Consider the following 18,902-nt stretch of genomic DNA (forward strand, 5'->3'; position numbering starts at 1 on the left):
TCTCGTGGGCAGAGGCCAGGGATTCTGCTAAACATCCTACAGTGCACAGCACAGGCCCCTCACCCCTAAACAAAGCATTATCCAGCCCAAAACATTATTAAGAGTTGAGGATGACAAACCAATGACAGATGCACTTCTTAGAGGAAATGGAAAGATCTGGGTTTCTCTTTCCATTTGCAGTATTTTGCAGTTTACACAATTGAGGATGAAAAGATATCTATAAAATTTATTTAAATTTTACTTCCAGGCCAAATAATTGTGAACTTGGGCTTTGGAGTTAGAGAGACCCGGTTCAAATTCAGCTCTGCAGCAACTTATTACTATATGATCTTGGACAAGTTATTTAACCTATTTATAAGGCTCAGTTTTTTTCATCTTTAAATAGGGTGTGGGAATAGAACTTACCATTTGGGGTTGTCGTGGGAATTAAATTGATATAATGCATTCAAGTGTTCAGTAATTGTGCCTAGCACATGGCAAGTAATCAGATTCCAAATATTTGAAGTTTAAATATTTAAAAATCAAAAGTGTCTGTCAATTACTCAATATAAAACACCAAAGGAGAAAAAAAACCAGGCTTCATTTCTCTGTTACAGGATGGCTCCCAAACATGACTGATCATCAGAATCATTTGGAAGGAGGTGAGTCATGGGGACATCTGGGGGAAATGTGTTCTAGGCAGAGGGAACAGCAAGGACAAAGACCCTGAGTGGGAGCATGCTTGGCATATTCAAGAAACAGCAAGAAGGCCCATGTGGCTAGAAGGCAGTGAGCTAGGGGAGCTTGGGGAGATGAGATCAGAGAGGTAGGGAGACCAGATCACTTGTTATAATCCTTAGTAGGTTTTGAACCGATCATTTTTGCTTCTGTGTTAACAAGAGACTGTAGAGGGGCAAGGGGGGAAACAGACACCATGCAGGAGGCTACCCGAAATAGTCCAAGCAAAAGACAGTGGTGGCTCCGACTAGGGTACAAAGTTTCTTTATGGGATGATGAGAATGTTCTAAAATTAGATCATGATAATAGTCACACAACTCTGTAAATATACTAAAAAACTTTAAATGGGGAAACTTTATGGTATGTAAATTATATCTCAATAAAGCTGTTTAAAAAAAAGAAATGGGAAAATGGGTCTGTCCAAGGAAAAAACAAAGTAATTGACAAACAATACTGAGAGCTTAGCTGAGATTGGATAACATAAATCTGCAGTGGTATCCTTTTGCATAATTGTATGGTTTCTTCCAAAATAGTTACTGCTCAGTGGATGCAGTATAAAGGCAAGGATGTAAGGGAATTCAGGGTGTTTCTGAGATAGAAGTTCAGGTGATCAACCAAGAAGAGAGGCCTCAGAAGAACACAAGCCGGCCAGCACCTTGATCTTGGACTTTCAGACTCCAGAACAGTGAGAAAATAAGTTTCTGTTTTTTAAGCCACCCAGGCTGTGGTATTTTGCTGTGGCGGTCCTAACAGACTAATGCACCATCTTAATATAAAACTACTAAAAATGTCAACTGTGAAGAAAAGGGCTAACCGCAGGCCTACAACCCATTCCCTCTCTACCAGGAATCAAGACCTCAATCAAATTTTCATTTTATTTCATTTTATTTATTTTGGCTGTGCCACGCAGCTTGCGGGGATCTTAGTTCCCTGACCAGGGATCAAAAACGGGCCCCCTGCAGTGGAAGCTTGGAGTCCTAACCACTGGACCGCCAGGGAAGCCCCCTAATTTCCATTTTAAAAGTGCTAATAATATTTACTAGCGGAAAGAAAACGAAAAATTCTTCTCTCTCAAAAGCTTGTAGCAAGACGCACTTGGTCTATAGAGATGGCTTATTGTAAAGCCTGGAATTTATGGATTTATGAGGCATGGTTGGCTGGAGAATGGGGCTCATCATTTAAACTGTGTAATTAATGAGGTATAAAAAGAGGACGTTGCAAAACCAAATGACTCCCTTTGTTTATACAATGTCTCCGAAAACACTGCCCAGAAGGAAACTGTCCTTTAATTTTGAATTCAAAATGCACCGTAATGAGGGAGAAAAAGGGCATTGTGGAGCTAAGTCTGGTAATGTTGGACTTCTCCAAGAAAAGACTGTTTCACCTGTGCCTAGTGATCACCCTGTATCCTTTAAATCATTAATCAAATTTGGTATTGGCTAAGATCTATGACTGATATGAGTCTGATTTGACAAACTCTTTAGGTTAAGCAAGACTTTGCAATAGAAAAATTATTTTACACTTCTTATTAACTCAGAAACATTCCTGTTTTAAGTTCTATCAATCCAATTTGATAAATGTATACTTTAGATAGAATAATTTGATAATATGAAGGATTAACAGTCATATAATTGAAATAATCTCATAAAGGGACATACATGAATTTATTTGAAACTTTATTATATAAATTTTCATTTCTTTTAAAGATTACAAAACCTGTTCTGTGACAGGAATACAAGCAATATTGTTCCAGGATTATTCATGGATACATCTGAAAGAGCTTTGATTATACATTAATAGTATGATTTGAAAACTTCCCAGATTAGACTCTTAAGTAAAACAATTTAAAGTATTCAGTGATATTTAATCCTTTACAAGCATTTCATAATTATGGCAGCAGGGCCAAGCATCTGATGCGATTTAACCACCAATAAAAGGTACAATACATATGAACTCATGGTATGGTGCCTTGGGCTTCTGGCATGCCTTACTAGAGAGAAACTAGTATAAAGTAAAATCATATATAATAGTAGAAAAATATTTGTGATTTTTTTCTTTTTTAAAAACTGTTTAAGTAGATACCCATCCCTTTCCCACCCATGGCCAAAAATGCAAAATAATTACATCCCTTAGGTGTATACCTTCCCTTTTGCTTAGGGTAAGAGTTAAGATAAACATAATACAGGTATATAATTTTAAGAGTTAAAAACTCATCACCCATAATCATTAAGGATGCTAAGGAATGGCAATACCTTGAAGCTTTCTTTAAAAATTAAAAAACAAAGCCTTAGATGGTAAACTACACTTAGAGAAACGCAAACCAAAACCTTTATCCTTATGCCCTTGCTTTGTATTTAAAAGTTCTATTTTAAGTACTTGTTTGAAAAACTCAGTATACAGTTCACTCAGTACTATAGTGATAATAGGAGTAAAGATTTTCACTTCCATTAGATATTGAACTAATCTACTTAGAGAGGACTATTATAGCGACTCTCTTCTCACATACGTTTACATACATTGTACTCAAATGGTATGTGCTCTAAAGAGGTTTTCTTGAGGTTTGCACCTCTGAACTTAGTCTCTAAATTTTCCTTTCCACTAATCTCTATTCAATGTCATATACTTTGCTAGTTGCTCTGGGAGAAGTCATGGACATTTAAACAGCTTATCATGCACTTCAAGGTTATATGGCAAAATAATGAGGAAAGTGCCTTAAGAGGTAGGAAGTAGGCTCTCATCCCAACCCTTGGTATGCCCTGGTATGAACAGTTAAAAGACTGGAATCAAAGTGGTAAATGTGAGACTGATAGTAATACAAGGCTTAAGAAAATTAAGTCGACTTAGTTACTAGAATTCTTTGAAAACATTCAGTCACATTGGAACCAGTTACAAGTCACTCGATCACACAGAATACAGCAGTGTCAAAAATACATAAAGCGCACTGTAGATACAAATTCTTCTTGGCCATCCATATTTAGTTATTATCATTCTGTAGATTCTTCACTAGAAAAAGTGGTTAAGCGTGGCTCTGCAGAATACCACACTCCCAAGAAAGCGAGTTTCATTCCTTCATTAACTGGTCTCCACCAATGGTCACTTGGGGAGACCAGCAAAATGTAAGCAATCTGGAGGTGAAAAGAGGACTGTTTTCATTAATTGAAATAAAAATGCTGAGTTAAGTCAACTTATCTGTGAATTAAATAAGGCTCAAAGTATACATCCAGTTTGTTAGTCATGTGGAGTTGGATCTTTCGGAGGGACAGAACTCTAGGACTGGATTGAAACCTCCTGGTTTAAGCACCAAGGTCAGCCATGGAACCCATCATATTTGTTAGTCACAGAAAGCAGACCTTTTCTGACCATTTACATTCCTGAGATATCTGTCCTAATGCCTTCATAAATCTCAAATGCTGGATACCACCATAAGAGAGAATTCTCTCAATAGTAAAGCAGCCTGAAAAATTTTAGCTCATTTGTAAAGGCCAGGAAGTAGAGAAAATCAAAGCCATGTTGAAATGTGTATTGCTGACTTTCATGGTGATGCACATCTATACCAAGCCCCCAAATCTTGAACGCTTTTCTGCTCTCACCTGAGGCTGGACGTACCCCAGCCTCTTTCTTACCCAACCCATGCTGCCCATTCATGAAACCTTTCCTGGGCTGAGGGTACAGGGCACAGCTAACAGGCTAGCCCCACCTCCCATGATGTCCCCTGGTCCCAACAGCAACCACTTCTTAAAAATAGATGGGAAATGGTTGGCCTGAACCTGCTCTTTGCAGCCCAGTGTGTGTGAAATGTAGAATCTCTACTGCATACACACCACACCCTCTCCAGATACTCACTAAGTGACTTTTCCCACACGTCAGTCTCCAGCCTCACAGCATCTTGATTCTGTGCCCTGTCAAAATTATTATATTTTTGGACTTTTGGGGTTGCTTGTGAATAAATGAATCCATATCAAATCTGTTAAAGTGAAGGGTCTATTGTACTTAGAAAGAAGACATATCTGTAAATTAGGAGCTGAAATGACTTACTTATTACGACAGGTTAAAAGGACAAAAAACTTACCTTAATTTAGCATCATCACTTGAAAGGGAAGATAGAAAACACATGGTAGTGTAATCCATATTTTCCAGTATATGCTTGGTAATGTTAAGTCTACCATTCTGGATATTATTTTGGATTATAAGCTAAGAGGAGGTTTGTAAAAGTGGCCTGATAGTTTAGTTCCTTCTTTCATATTGAAATATCTTTCAGATTGAAATAAAACCTCCTGGGAGAAGCCCTGGTAACCAGCAGCACTAACTGGGAAATCGCCTCACTACCACAACTATAGGGGCCAGGAGGAACTGGACTTGGAGAAATTAATGAAAAGGTTATCCCAGCACAAGCGTTACATTTAGAGCACATTGTTGGCCCAGTTTGTCTGCTCTGTCAAAGGCAATAGGAACACCAGAATCACAGATGAAATAAATTATACTCATGAACTGCTTTTTAGGCAGAAAGCCTTCAGTTTTGTGAACATATAACTTGCTTTTCTCCAATAAAACTGGCAGCTGTACTAGGCAAAGAAGGCATTCATATACCAGTAGAGGACTGCCCCAAGAAATATATAGTTTTTGAACAGCTCAGTTTGTGGCCGAGTGATAATACGAGGGGAAGGCAGCACGGTGTTATGAGGGAAAAAAACTGAAAGGGAAGTTAAGGATTCTAGTCTTTGCTTTGGGTCTCAGGTTCTTTACCTGCAATATGAGAAAGTTGGACTAGATAATTTAAAAGCATTTACACATTTACTTCTGGTTCTAAAGGACGATGATGGGCAATACACCTAAGCACTTATGGAATAGTGTTAGTGTCAAAAATCTGAAAAATGTTATCTTTTTTCTGCCTAGAGTTACATTAACATTTTAAAAGTGACAAGAATTTGGGATGACCATGGATGGTTGGGAACACTTAATAGAGGAGAAAGAAAAACAAAGCTTTCTTTCCAGGCACTGGAAGCAGCTGTTAATAACTAGCATCCATATACTCAAGAATATTTAAAAACTTTCTCCATCTAGATCTTCTGAAATCCCTCCTCCTATACATTTTTTATTCAGAAGATAAACTTATATTTGCTTTCTATGCAATAATCATTTTGTGTCACTTGGGCAAAAGGCATGATAGATTTTCTCTTTTCCTTTAATTGCACAGAGGAGAAATTAAGGAATAACAAGTGGCTTCCAAGATATTTAGATAAACCATGCTTTCTTGGCTTTGTACTCTCAGGGGAAGATTTAAAGCTTCTGGCAGGAAAAAAGATTTCTGATGTAAATGGCTTAGTACATGACTAGGAAAGATCTGTTCAGGCACAATCTTGATGAGATAAGTTAAATCACCTTTTCCTTGCTCATATGTTTTTCATATTACATACTGATGTATGCTAGGTAGCTTGGCAAAGATACAGGTAGTAATGGATACAGAAGTTTCTTTAATGATATTGTGGAAACTAACAAATTAGATGTAGATAATGAATACTCTAATCTAAGCAGATCCAGTGACCATTATGAAAACTGATCATTTCTGAAGTTAAAGAAAGCATTATATGAAACTAAGACAACACTGTAAATCAACTATACTCCAATAAAAATTTAAAAAAAAAGAAAAGAAAGCATTATATGGCTATAAATCATCAGGAGGAATTCAGAAAACACTCAATGCCGAACATTCACTTAGCCTACCTCAGCTATGATTGTTTGATCAAGAATGTTTTATTCCCTAGAATAAGAAAGTTTAAATCCAATTTCATAGAGAGGCCTGTGGCCTTTATTACATTCAAATTAGTGTTTAATATAGAGCATCTTAATGGGATAGAATTCATTATGATTTATTTTCCCCCAAAAAGCATACTTTTCCTGCAGGTATACAAGAACAGGTATCCTGTTATTCATATGCTAAATTCTGCAATTTGATCTATTTAAACATGAAATATTCAATGGGACTTCAATGACCTGTTGCTAAATTTTCCTTCGCCAATCTCTTCACCATGCCTCTTAAAGGCCTTTGATGTATATTGGGAAAAATCCCAAATTTATGTCAACTACTAAGAATGGATACTATTTAAGATTAAAAGTGCAAGGACTACTTCCTTAATTAAGGAAAAAAGACCCTAAGGAGTTGCAAAGTATATGGACTAACTTCACAGGTGTACTCTTGATGTCATACCACACACATATGATAACTTTCTTTACCATAACAGCTCTCTAGGTTAGCCTGACAGAGCACCTGACTTTAAGAAACAAACGAACGAACCAGTGAAACAGACATGGGGAGAGATATGTACATTTTGGAAGTATTACATTCAACGGCTGTTCTACAATCTGGCCATTTTTAGGGCTGTCCAACAATACTGTTAATCCAGGTGAACTATTTAACCAGATTTAATAGTCAATTGATTAATAATAGATTCCAAGTTAAACAAGGCATGTATACATTAAAGAAAGCAGTACAGAAATGTACTGTATATGAACTGTTTACAAAAACATACAAAATGTTGGATGGCACAAGGGATACAGTGCTAATATAAACGGATTGTTTAAGCTAAGTGCTTAACATAAACTGTCCATCCCTATAACTAACAAAGAATATTTAAGGGACATGAAATATTTTCTATAAAAATAATGCTATGTGGTGTAGAGTACTTTATTCAGTGTATTTTTAGGTGGTATTCATATGTTCATTATTCTTCTTGTTGATTCAGTGAATATATCCTCATCATGTTTCCATTTGCAATTCATCCGAAGCTCCAGGAAAATCTAACTTGCTAACAATCATCTAAAGCGAGAAGAGACGGAAGCGGGAGCAGCAGCAGGAGCAGCAGCATTGTGGGTACCAGCTGGGACAGTGTGTGCTTGCAGGTGTCTCTCAGGTGTGTGCTACCTGTCGCCAGAACTTGTGCTATCAGCTTACACCATGGTACCAAATATCTCACTGAGGTCACTTCACAGGGCTGTAGAGGTGATTTTTTTAATACCTCTCCGCTGAGCAAGAGTAGAGCGGCCTACTGGTTCCAAAACTGGTGACTGATTACGGTTTAAAGCAGAGTATGTAGCTGCCATGGCACCCTGAAAACAGGAAAGAAAGGTCACAAATAATGACAATGGGTAGTCACCTGTACACAGAATATGAAATGATTTTTTCCCAGATATTTTCTTCATATGCAAATTTATATAGATTTTGTTAGGCTCATAATGAAAATAACCACACAGGTCAAATCCTCTGCTTTAACTAAAACTGAAGAGGCCAATGTGGGAGGTTGAAATTATCGATGAGAGAGGACAGGGGTGGGCTCATAACAAGCAGTCCTTACTTTTCTCAGGACTATTAAATTTGTTTTTCCTTTGCAATCCTTTACCATGAGAGTCAGCAAGGCATGCTGTTTTAGAATTTGTATTTTGCCACTGCTGACAACCTCAAGGAGTCTGCTTTGGGTTGTGCGTAAGAAAGACAAGTACAAAGAAAAGTTAGGAAATCCATAAAGTTTATCTGATTGATAAATTCAGAAGTCGTTCCTGAACTGGTTTTATTATGCTATTTTGGCATGCCTTGACCTTTTCTTTTCTAAATCACCCACTATAAAAGAATCCCACGCAAGAACTGGATGCAGGTTGAGAGGCAAAGTGAAAGGGCAAGGTGCTGTGGTACGGAAAGGGCGTCTCATAGTCTCTCCTGGAGGACACGTGGCACACAGTGCCCAAATGGTCCGCTCACCTTGACTAGATGCGGTGCGTCCTGTCTGTTTAGTTGGTATTGCGGCAGTTGGTCCCAGTGGACGATCCAAGGATGTCTGAGCACAAGGGCAGCAGTCAGTCTCTGATGAGGGTCCACATGAAGCATCTTTGACACCAGGTCCTATAATGGGAAAAAGAATAATAAAATAAACTTAAACCTTTGTTTTTCTATAGCACCTGATACTGTTGAGTATTCTGCCTTGGCTTCTATGACACTATTTTTTCCCACTAGCAGACCTTTGGGTGCAAAGCAATTTGGTCAATATGACAATTTGTTTAAAAAAAAAAAAGCAGGGGCTTCCCTGGTGGCGCAGTGGTTGAGAATCTGCCTGCCAATGCAGGGGACACGGGTTCGAGCCCTGGTCTGGGAAGATCCCACATGCCACGGAGCAACTGGGCCCGTGAGCCACAATTACTGAGCCTGCGCGTCTGGAGCCTGTGCTCCGCAACAAGAGAGGCCGCGATGGTGAGAGGCCCGCGCACTGCGATGAAGAGTGGTCCCCACTTGCCGCAACTAGAGAAAGCCCTCGCACAGAAATGAAGACCCAACACAGCCAAAAATAAATAAATAAATAAATAAATAAATAAATAAATAAATAAATAAAAGAACGTGAATTTCTTAAAAAAAAAAAAAAAAAAAAAAGCGAAAACTTAGGTCTTTGTTTTCTCCTCCCTGAGTAACAGTAATTTTGGTGTATTACAAAGGGTAAATTTATCACATTTTATGTATCTTTAAGGACTTTGGCTCTTTTTTCCCTCAGATATTCTGAGTTTTCTACATTTTTGTGGGTTTATTTCTAAGTAATTTGCAGCTACTTAAGACTTTTTTGTGCTATTGGTAATGCTGAAAAGCAGTACATAACTGTCCAATAACAGGAATTAACTGGAGGGCTCTAAATGCTCCCCTCAAAGATTACAGAGTTATTTTTATTTTTTTTCTACTTCCCAATTTTGTGGGTATTCACCGTATTACATTATACTTGTAATCACAGGTCTTAACTGGACAAATTAGCAAAAGTTATTAGTAATCACATGGCATTCATAAGATAGGCTACGAGTTGGATGCAATTTTTTGTGCTCTATTTGTATCTCATCCTCACCTGCCTTGCACTCAAAAAAGCATAATAAAATGCAAGTGAATGAGAACCAAATTACAAAAATTATAGAGATAACCTCGACTTGCTTTAACTTACTAAAAAAAGCAGGCAGTGTGTAAACTCTGATACTTTCTACGGTAACATTACTTGATATGCCTGACAACCGATCGTGACAAAGTTTGTGGTGGACTCCAATGGATAAGAACTACTACTTCACAGAGTGACCTTGAAAAAGGAAAATCTGATCACTACAATGCTTAGTATTTTTCAACAGTTCCCCAATACTTAGAGTAAACCCCAAATCTTGAGCATGATCGACAAAGCCTTCCATAATTGGGGTTCATCGGCTACCCTCTCACGTGTACCCTGTACTAGTCATACCAAACTCCTTGAACTGCCCTGGAGGCATTCTGCCATTCCCATGCCATCAGGACCACGCATGGGCTGATCCCTCAGCCTGGGATGGACTACATCCTTCTGCTTCCCAAAGCTGCCTGGCGAATCCCTTCATTGCTTTTGGAAAGCTTTCCCTGAAATCTTTCTGATCAAGCATCATCTGTGAACTTCTTTAGCACAGAAAACAGAGCCTTGTAACAGCACATGTGACACTGTACTGTATATTTTTGGCTATCTCCCAACTAGACTGTGAGCTCTCTGAGATCAGGAATTCCATCTGAGTCACATTTTTATCCCTGGAGCCTTCACTTACTAAGCGCATTGTAGGTGCTCAATACATGAATTAAAAAGTAAACAAGTACCCAGAAAAATGAATTATCTGGTTTAAAAAATTTTATTGTTAAACAAGGGGAAAGGCTAACATATCATTTTAAATACAGTTACAAAACTAAATATTATCTACACAGACATTAAGCTGGTCAACTGAGGCTTCATCTCTATGCCAAAAGTATCTATAAAAATTTCTGACATACCCTATTTACTAATGCAATCACCTCAACTCAAGCATCCACCTCTAAGAAAAATGAGCAAGCACTTTTTACCAATATGTATCTTCCTCATCTCCTCTATGTTTTACTTATTTTGAAATGAAAAACTATGCTCTTCTTTTTAAAAAATTTTCTCTAAATAAAGTGAAACTAGAGCAGAGTTAGAAAGCAAATCAGCGTTATTCAGGGGATGGCAGGTCTTCCAGCGAGAAAGGCTTTCCAAATAGATTTCAAGCAGACATATAAAACTAAATTACTGTCTACTGTGAGAAAGATTGACCCCTTTCTTCATAATATGGACCAAAAATAGAACATGGTGTAGTTATTCTAGGGAACAAGGGCTTTGGAATCAGCTATTTATTTTGGAGCATCCACATGTGCCTGGTGTATAACTGAGGATAAGTTCACACTAAAATTCTGGGCCTTGGTTTCCTACTGTGAAATGGTGATACTACCACCTATGTTACAGGGTTGTTAACAGGACTAAATGGGATAATTTAGGTAAAGTGCAGTGTGAGGCACAGAGGAGACACACAAATCATGAAGACCACCACCATTATTATTCATCATGTTCATCAGTAAAAAGTAGCTTGAGATATATAGATAATAAAGCCAAACCAATATATTCTGGGAAAGAAACAAAATTAGTGGTCAATTTTTGAGTTCGAGTTATTTGGTAACATCATTTCAATACAACTTTATAAACAGGTTTCTAACTGATATTATTTTTTCTCACTAGAGATTATGAAAAATTATTTTCTCAAAAGCTTTTAATAGGAAGCCATACTTACCTTTGCTGTGTCTGAAACAGAATTCCAGTAGCCACCACTGAGTGAGAATTTTCCACTTCCTATCCGTGCCAGTATTTCCTCTGGTGTATCATCAGGGCCATTTGCAAATGGAGTGTAACTAATTTATAATAGAATTAAAATGCTAATGAATAAAACTTCTTTTTTGGTTGGTAATTTTTATATTTATTTGCAGTATCCAAAAGTACTCTAAGTAGTTCATTTAATGTAATACTTTATTAAAACCTACTAAAGTAAAAAAATATCAACAACATGAAGCTTCATAAAGCACCAGGTCAAGATATAAGTTATGAAATATTAATTTAGATTTAAGATACAATAATATAAATGAGATATGACACATTATAGAATAAAATATTTAAAACAGTATATGTTTATGACATAACTAGACCACAAAAAAGATATGGAAAAAAATCAACTTATGACCTCAAGACATTAATAATAGTACACTATAGAAAACAGTAATGATACAGCTATAAATGTGAGAGAGAGAGAGAGAGAGAGAGAGAGAGGGATAGGATTGTATTATTAAACAAGATGAGAAAATATGGAAAGATATTACAACACAGAGATTAGAAAAATAAACCTAGATAATTTAAACAAAATATTGATAAATAAATGCTTACAACATATGGTACATACTCACCCAGTGAGCATTGTATAGAGGAGGACACCAAGACTCCATATATCACAAGCAGCATCATAGCCTTGTCGTTTTAAAACCTAGAAAAAGTAAAAATTAGTATTAACACATTGCTGTTTATTATATAGATTTGGATAGGCTGTGAACTGAATTATATCTCCTAAATCAATGCATACAAGAAAAACAGAACATGATTAACAAACAAGGCAATACAGTAATCCTATTCTAGAACCTTCTACTACTAATAATTCATATATATAAATTTAAATTTTTTTTGGCATTTTAAATCTTTTTTTAAAATTAATTTATTTTATTTATTTTATTTTTGGCTGCATTGGGTCTTCGTTGCTGCAAGCAGGCTTTTCTCTGGTTGCAGCTAGTGGGGGCTACTCTTTGTTGAGGTGTGCAGACTTCTCATTGTGGTGGTTTCTCTTGTTGGGAGCACGGGCTCTAGGCGCACGGGCTTCAGTAGCTGTGGCACACGGGCTCAGTAGTTGTGGCTCGTGGGCTCTAGAGCTCAGGCTCAGTAGTTGTGGCGCACAGGCTTAGTTGCTCCGCGGCATGCGGGATCTTCCCGGACCAGGGCTCGAACCCGTGTCCCCTGCATTGGCAGGCGAATTCCTAGCCACTGTGCCACCAGGGAAGCCCCCGGCATTTTAAAGCTTATAACTTTATTTCTTTCTTGGTGAACTAACAACTGCTTGGGACTCTGGCCATGGACCTATGTCAGACACGTTCATAGATGAGAATTGTATAAATTTAAATTTTGATATTCAAATTAATTTACTGAATGCTGCTGTGGCACACAGTGGACCATAAAAATAAATTGAAGGTAAATTTCTTATTTAAATGTATTTATATTTTGTATGGGGCTGCAGAAACGATTAACATAAAACAATTAAGAAAACATATAACTAAGTATAAATGGTATAGTGCAAAACTGTTCTTTTATATATATATAATTTGATTTACTCAAGCATTTAATAATCACCGACTATTATCAGGCATAAACTGTGACAAATACATTGTGACCACCTAGAGGGGTGGGACAGGGAGGGTGGGAGGGAGACGCAAGAGGGAGGAGATATGGGGATATATGTATATGTATAGCTGATTCACTTTGTTATACAGCAGAAACTAACACACCATTGTAAAGCAATTATACTCCAATAAAGAAAAAAAAAACTGTGACAAATACAAAACAACTGTTTTCCTTAAGAAAATCAGAATCTGGCAAAGGAAATAAACATATACGTAGTTAACAATTCAACATGATAAGTATTCTAACAAAACTATATGTCTAAAGGATACAAAGATGAGGAAGCAATTCATTCTTGATATGGGGAGAGAGGGAAAGCTAGGAGGCAGCCTGCTTGTATTGGGCCTATAAGTAAGAATTCAGGAGGCAAAGTGAAGAGGTGGAGGAGGGCAGAGGACACTCAAAGGGCAGAGGCAAGAGAGCAGAGCCTGCTTAGCGCCAGGCAAGTTCAGTGTGGCCAGATTTCCAGACAGGGGATACTAGAGAGACTGAAGGGCTTTTTTTTTTTTTTTTGCTGCCCCGTGCAGCATGTGGGATCCTAGTTCCCCGACCAGGGATCGAACCCACGCCCCCTGCATTGGAAGCGCGGACTGCTAACCACTGGACCGCCAGGGAAGTCCCTGAGGGGCTTTTTTAAAGGCTTTTAAAATTATTTATTTATTTGGCCGCGCCACACGGCTTGCGGGATCTTAGTTCCCTGACTAGGGATCGAACCTGGGCCCCAGCAGTGAAAGCGCTGAGTCCTAACCACTGGACCGCTAGGGAATTCCCTGAAGAGCTTTTTACAAAAAACTTGTTAAGTAATCTAGATTTTTTCCCCTGCGGGCAATCAGATGTTATTGAAGCATTAAAGAGGAAAATAAAATAAGTGGATGTGTATACCAGAAAGATAACTCAAGGCATAGAGGAAATGCTGGCAAGAAGAGAGAATGGAGACAGGCCACCTCATAGGAGGCAATTTGTAGCAAACTAAGTGAAAGGCTGTGAGGATCTGTACTAAGGCAGGACATAAAGGGGAAAAGACATAAAGATAAAATGGGAAGGACTTAGTAAAGATTGGATGTATAGGGCTTCCCTGGTGGCGCAGTGGTTAAGAATCCGCCTGCCAACGCAGGGGACACAGGTTCGAGCCCTGGTCCGGGAAGATCCCACATGCCGCAGAGCAACTAAGCCCATGTGCCACAACTACTGAGCCTGCGCTCTAGAGCCCGCGAGCCACAACTACTGAGCCCGTGTGCCACAACTACTAAGCCTGCGCTCTAGAGCCCATGCTCCGCAACAAGAAGAGCCACCGAAATGAGAAGCTCGCGCACCGCAACGAAGCATAGCCCCCGCTCTCCGCAACTAGAGAAAGCCCACGCACAGCAACAAAGGCCCAATGCAGCCAAAAATAAGTAAATAAAATAAATTTTTTAAAAAAGAAAAGCATTAAAAAAATATATCTTACTGTATGTTATATGGCAAAATAAAATTAAAAAAAAGATTGGATGTATGGGGTAAGGGAAAAGGGGTCTAAAATATTTAGGAATCAGAGTGGAAAGGATTTGGCAACAGACTGAATGTGGAGAAATAACAGAGAAGGAAGATTTCAGGAGGACTTTAAAGTTTTAACCCAGATGACTAAACGGTAAAGAGGAGACAAAGAGTTAAGAGGTCAGTCTAAGGACAGTTTGATCACTGAAGATTTCCTGAAGGAGAATTTAGAGGCAGGGTCTAAAGCAAAAAACATTCCAAAAAAAAAAACATTCCAATGTGCCAAGGCATAAAAGCTACATGGTGATTTCAAGAAGCAGACTGCTTATATGAAGCAGGAAACAATCATGAGGAAAAATTAGATGGCTGGATTAGGGGGCCACGCTTGGACACCAATGTGTGTCAGAGGCTGTGGATATGTGGACAAAGAAGAAAAAAATCTGTCCCTCATCAGTTCTAGTATCTCTGGGAGAACAGACTCAAATAATCTTTAAAAAATATTTTTCTATCTAAAAAGTAACAAAATTACAAAAAGTTTGGAAAACAGAGGGGGGAATCCAACTATCTTAACATTATCAACTATTACAATTTTTGTGAAATATCTAGCACATAGTAAAAGCACAGACTTTGCAGCCAGGTTGCTTGGGCTCAGATCTAGATCTGACCGCAGGCAAATGACATCACCCCCTCACTGTGCACCTGGTTTCCTATAAAATGCAAATAAAAGTACTCACCTCACATAAGTTATAATGAGAATGAATTATTATATATAAATCATATCTCTGAGGATGAAATCCATTAATATATGTGCCTGGCACATAAGCCCTATATTAGGATTAACTATTGTAGTTACAATTTTTTACACAGTGATAATCAAAAGGCAAGAAATTCTGAGGGCAAAGCAGTGGATTTTACAGTTGCTACAGTGGGGAACTGCAATTTCTTAGGAAAAGAAGCAACCTGATCAAAGCAGTGCTTGAAGAAGACTTCAGCAGCTTTGTAGCTTCTTTGTGGACTGATCACAGAATGACAAAAGGAAGCAACGTGCACCTAGGCTGTGGCAGTCATCTGGGGGTGTGGTGAGGGAAGCAGGGGCTAGGATGGCAGTTCTGTGAACAGAAGAGCCCCGAACCGGTTGCAGGGGATAACAGAGATGGTAACTGGTTATACAGCTAAAGACAAGAAGAGCCCATGATGTTTTAGCCTTAGAAATACAAGGAAGATGGTGACCAAACCAGGAAATTCGAAGGGTGTCAGGAAAGGGGAAGAATAAGCTAGTTTCCATTTAACTCCATGCACTGACAAGCATGAAAGTGTCAGCGATAGTAGTTAGCTACAGATGTGTGATTATGCAGAAAGACAGAAGTCAGAGCAGGAAAAGCATTATAGGTAGTACTGGATTGATGACAGGGTGAACTACCAACAGAAGAAAAAGGGCTGACATTTTATTCTAATTATTTGCTCAGTAACTCTTCAATTAAACAACTATTAACTATTCTATATTAAACACAGTAAATGAGTTTTTAAATATACTGAAATATTGCAAGCAAACTCTTTCACAATTACCTCTGGTGCAACAAAATTTGCAGTATAACAAGGAGTCATGAGAAGACCATTTTCTGCTCTTAGCTGTTTGGCAAAGCCAAAATCACAAATTCGAATAGATTCTGGATTGCCAGATTCATCCACATAAAGAATGTTGCTAGGTTTCAAGTCTCTGTGAACCACCTAATTGAAATACAAATTAAAGAGGTGCATTAACAATACATTTCCATTATGGAAAATTATTTATTCACAAACTGTCAAGCAATGCACTTAACAAGATGATGGGTACCAACCTTTACACTATCCCAACGTTATAAAATGCTGACAGTGTAATATAACTGCAACACAGAACTGGGGCAAGGAGAGGAGGAAGAAAGAACAGTACTTACCTTCCCCCTCTTTGTCCAATTAAGTAAGCGGATTAAGGAAAAATGCAAATAGCAGTAATATCTGTCTCCAGGTTATTCATCGTTCAACAAATATTTATGGAATGTGTATCATGTACCAGGGTATTATACAAGGAGCTGCAGATACTTTGGTGAACAAGACCTGTAAGATCCTTGCCTTTATATGCTAGGAACTTAGTAGTAAGGGAGGCAGAGAATAAATAGGTGAGAGATGGGGCATAACTCGGGCAGGTCAGGAAGGGTCTCTAGAGGAGGTAACAACTGATCCAAGATCTGAAGAACAGAATGAACAAGCCAGAAGAGTGGGGGTAGTCATTCTAAGTAGAGGGAATGGCATGTACAATGGATGAACACAACAAACATGTACAGACAGGCTCAATGAAACAGGCATGGGTTTTAGGAGTAAAAAGGAAAAAAAACTCCCAGATTTACGTAAGTACTGCCTACTTGATATCCAAGTAACAATGTCACAAACACAAAAAGATACCATTCCTTTAGAGTTTGTATTACTTTCCCCCTTTAATCACCTACTTGAATACTTCTTCTATCATAAGCCTCTCTGACACTCCTTATTAGACTTATGTGTTTCCTCCATCACCAAATTCTGAGTCTATGTTCTAATCAATAACCTCAGTTTTAGGTCCTAACATCCGGAACACTACTTCTCCAGACCATTTTAATAACTAATTACTGCTGAGGCACTGAGAAAAGAACATAGAAGAGTTAGATGACTGCAAACTCACAAATTCTTCAGTGAAAACTGAGTTCTACCAATTTCCAGTCCCAGTACTAGGCAAATCTTGAGCAGCTACAAGTCAAGAAGCTCTAGAATTAAATTAACACATTTCATTTGTTAGCTTCTAGGGGCAAAGAAAACGAGAATAACGTATTGAAAATAAACTCCTTAAGAAGAGAGCTCTTATTCTTTTCTTGCTTCCCATTCCTCTTCATTCCTCTGCTGTTCTCCTTTCCTCCCTCCCCTCATCTCTCCTTTGTTCCCCTTCTCTCCCAGGCTTCTCTTCTTTTAAAAATATGATTTTTTTTTTTTTTGCCATTTACTAAAAATCTATATGCAGGAAGAAAGGAGGAGAGCATCCACCATCCAGAAACCAGGTGGCTATTTGGCCTCATCTGTTTGAAGGATTTCCTTTTATAAGTGAATACAACCCATGACTCTCTGGTTCACTTCTAAACTCGAAATGGGCCCAGTTCTCAAAAGTACACAGTGGCCTAGCAAAAACGGTGCTACATCTTCCAGGTCACAAAATCTCACTCACTTCTTGGGAAGCATAAAAATTTAATGTTTATAAACAAGCTAAAATTTCAAAGTAGAACTTCAAGCTCATGACATGTACACACTGCTATATTTAAAATGGATAACCAACAAGGACCTACTATATAACACAGGGAACTCTGCTCAATATTATGTAACAACCTAAATGGGAAAAAAATTTGAAAAAGAACAGATACATTTATATGTATAACTGAATCACTTTGCTGTACACCTGAAACTCTCACAACATTGTTAATCAACTATACTCCAATATAAAATAAAAAGTTAAAAAATTAAATTAAATTAAATTAAAAAAAGAAAGAAACAAAAAAGAATTTCGAGCTCAATGGGAGAAGTCTACATAGAGGAAGAACAGTAGGATAATTAAGCTAATATATTTTTCATTACATGCATAAATTAGCTTCTACCTTTGTAATTTCAGCTCAAACATTAAGAAAGAAAAGGTAAGAAAAAGGGTATTTGGTATTTTATACCAAATTTTATAAGATATTATATATATATGTGTGTGTGTGTATATATGTAAAACGTTAAAAAGACTTACCCCTTGTGCGTGAAGATATTCAACAGTTTTGGTTATAGTAAACAGGACAGCACTGGCCTCTCGTTCAGAGAAAAATTTCTGTCTAAGAATTTTATCCAGCAATTCACCCCCTTTCATAAGTTCTGTCACTACATACACATATTTTCCATCATCATATACCTGTAACATTTAACAGCAAAATGTAAAAAATTATGTGAATCTTTACATGTGCTCAGCACACAGTTTGGCATAGTAAAGAGAAATTAAAATTCACTTTATATTCAAGGAAAATTTTACTTATCACAACCAATGAAGGATATAAAATTTGCAAACAATTTTATACACATAAAGATATTAAAATAGGAATTGATGAGACTGAATGTCAGAAAAATAACCTTTAATTTCCTTCCGTGAACCTTAACTCATGGCAATCAAAATAAGTATGGGTATGGTATCCGAAGGGGCACTGAACTTCTGCTCTTAGGGTGTGTTCCTCTTGATCTTTCTACCTACTAATGATGAGAGGGACTGGTAGAAAGACATGCTGCTGTGATTTTCCTGGAACTTCTGTATTTATACATACAGTACAAAGAATTATTCTGGTTTTGATTAAATCGAAAGACAAGCTGTGGCAAGAATTAAGT

General features: G+C 37.7%; 1 protein-coding gene across 5 annotated transcripts in view; it reads right to left on the minus strand.

Annotated features, from left to right (window-relative positions):
• Positions 1-2,376: 2,376 nt before the first annotated feature.
• The window catches only part of RPS6KA3 (ribosomal protein S6 kinase A3), a 108,322-nt gene continuing 91,796 nt past the window's right edge, over positions 2,377-18,902 (minus strand). For all 5 annotated transcript variants that reach the window (XM_059909861.1, XM_059909858.1, XM_059909857.1 and 2 more), the window contains 6 exons: positions 18,280-18,438; positions 16,059-16,220; positions 11,984-12,060; positions 11,320-11,437; positions 8,468-8,608; positions 2,377-7,821 (listed from right to left, as the gene is read on the minus strand). In XM_059909861.1, the coding sequence (XP_059765844.1) occupies positions 7,699-7,821; positions 8,468-8,608; positions 11,320-11,437; positions 11,984-12,060; positions 16,059-16,220; positions 18,280-18,438 (780 nt within the window). In that variant the 3' untranslated portion in view covers positions 2,377-7,698. The remainder of the gene's footprint in view (positions 7,822-8,467; positions 8,609-11,319; positions 11,438-11,983; positions 12,061-16,058; positions 16,221-18,279; positions 18,439-18,902) is intronic.

This window comes from Balaenoptera ricei, chromosome X, assembly GCF_028023285.1.
Source record: "Balaenoptera ricei isolate mBalRic1 chromosome X, mBalRic1.hap2, whole genome shotgun sequence".
Classification (NCBI taxonomy): domain Eukaryota; kingdom Metazoa; phylum Chordata; class Mammalia; order Artiodactyla; family Balaenopteridae; genus Balaenoptera; species Balaenoptera ricei.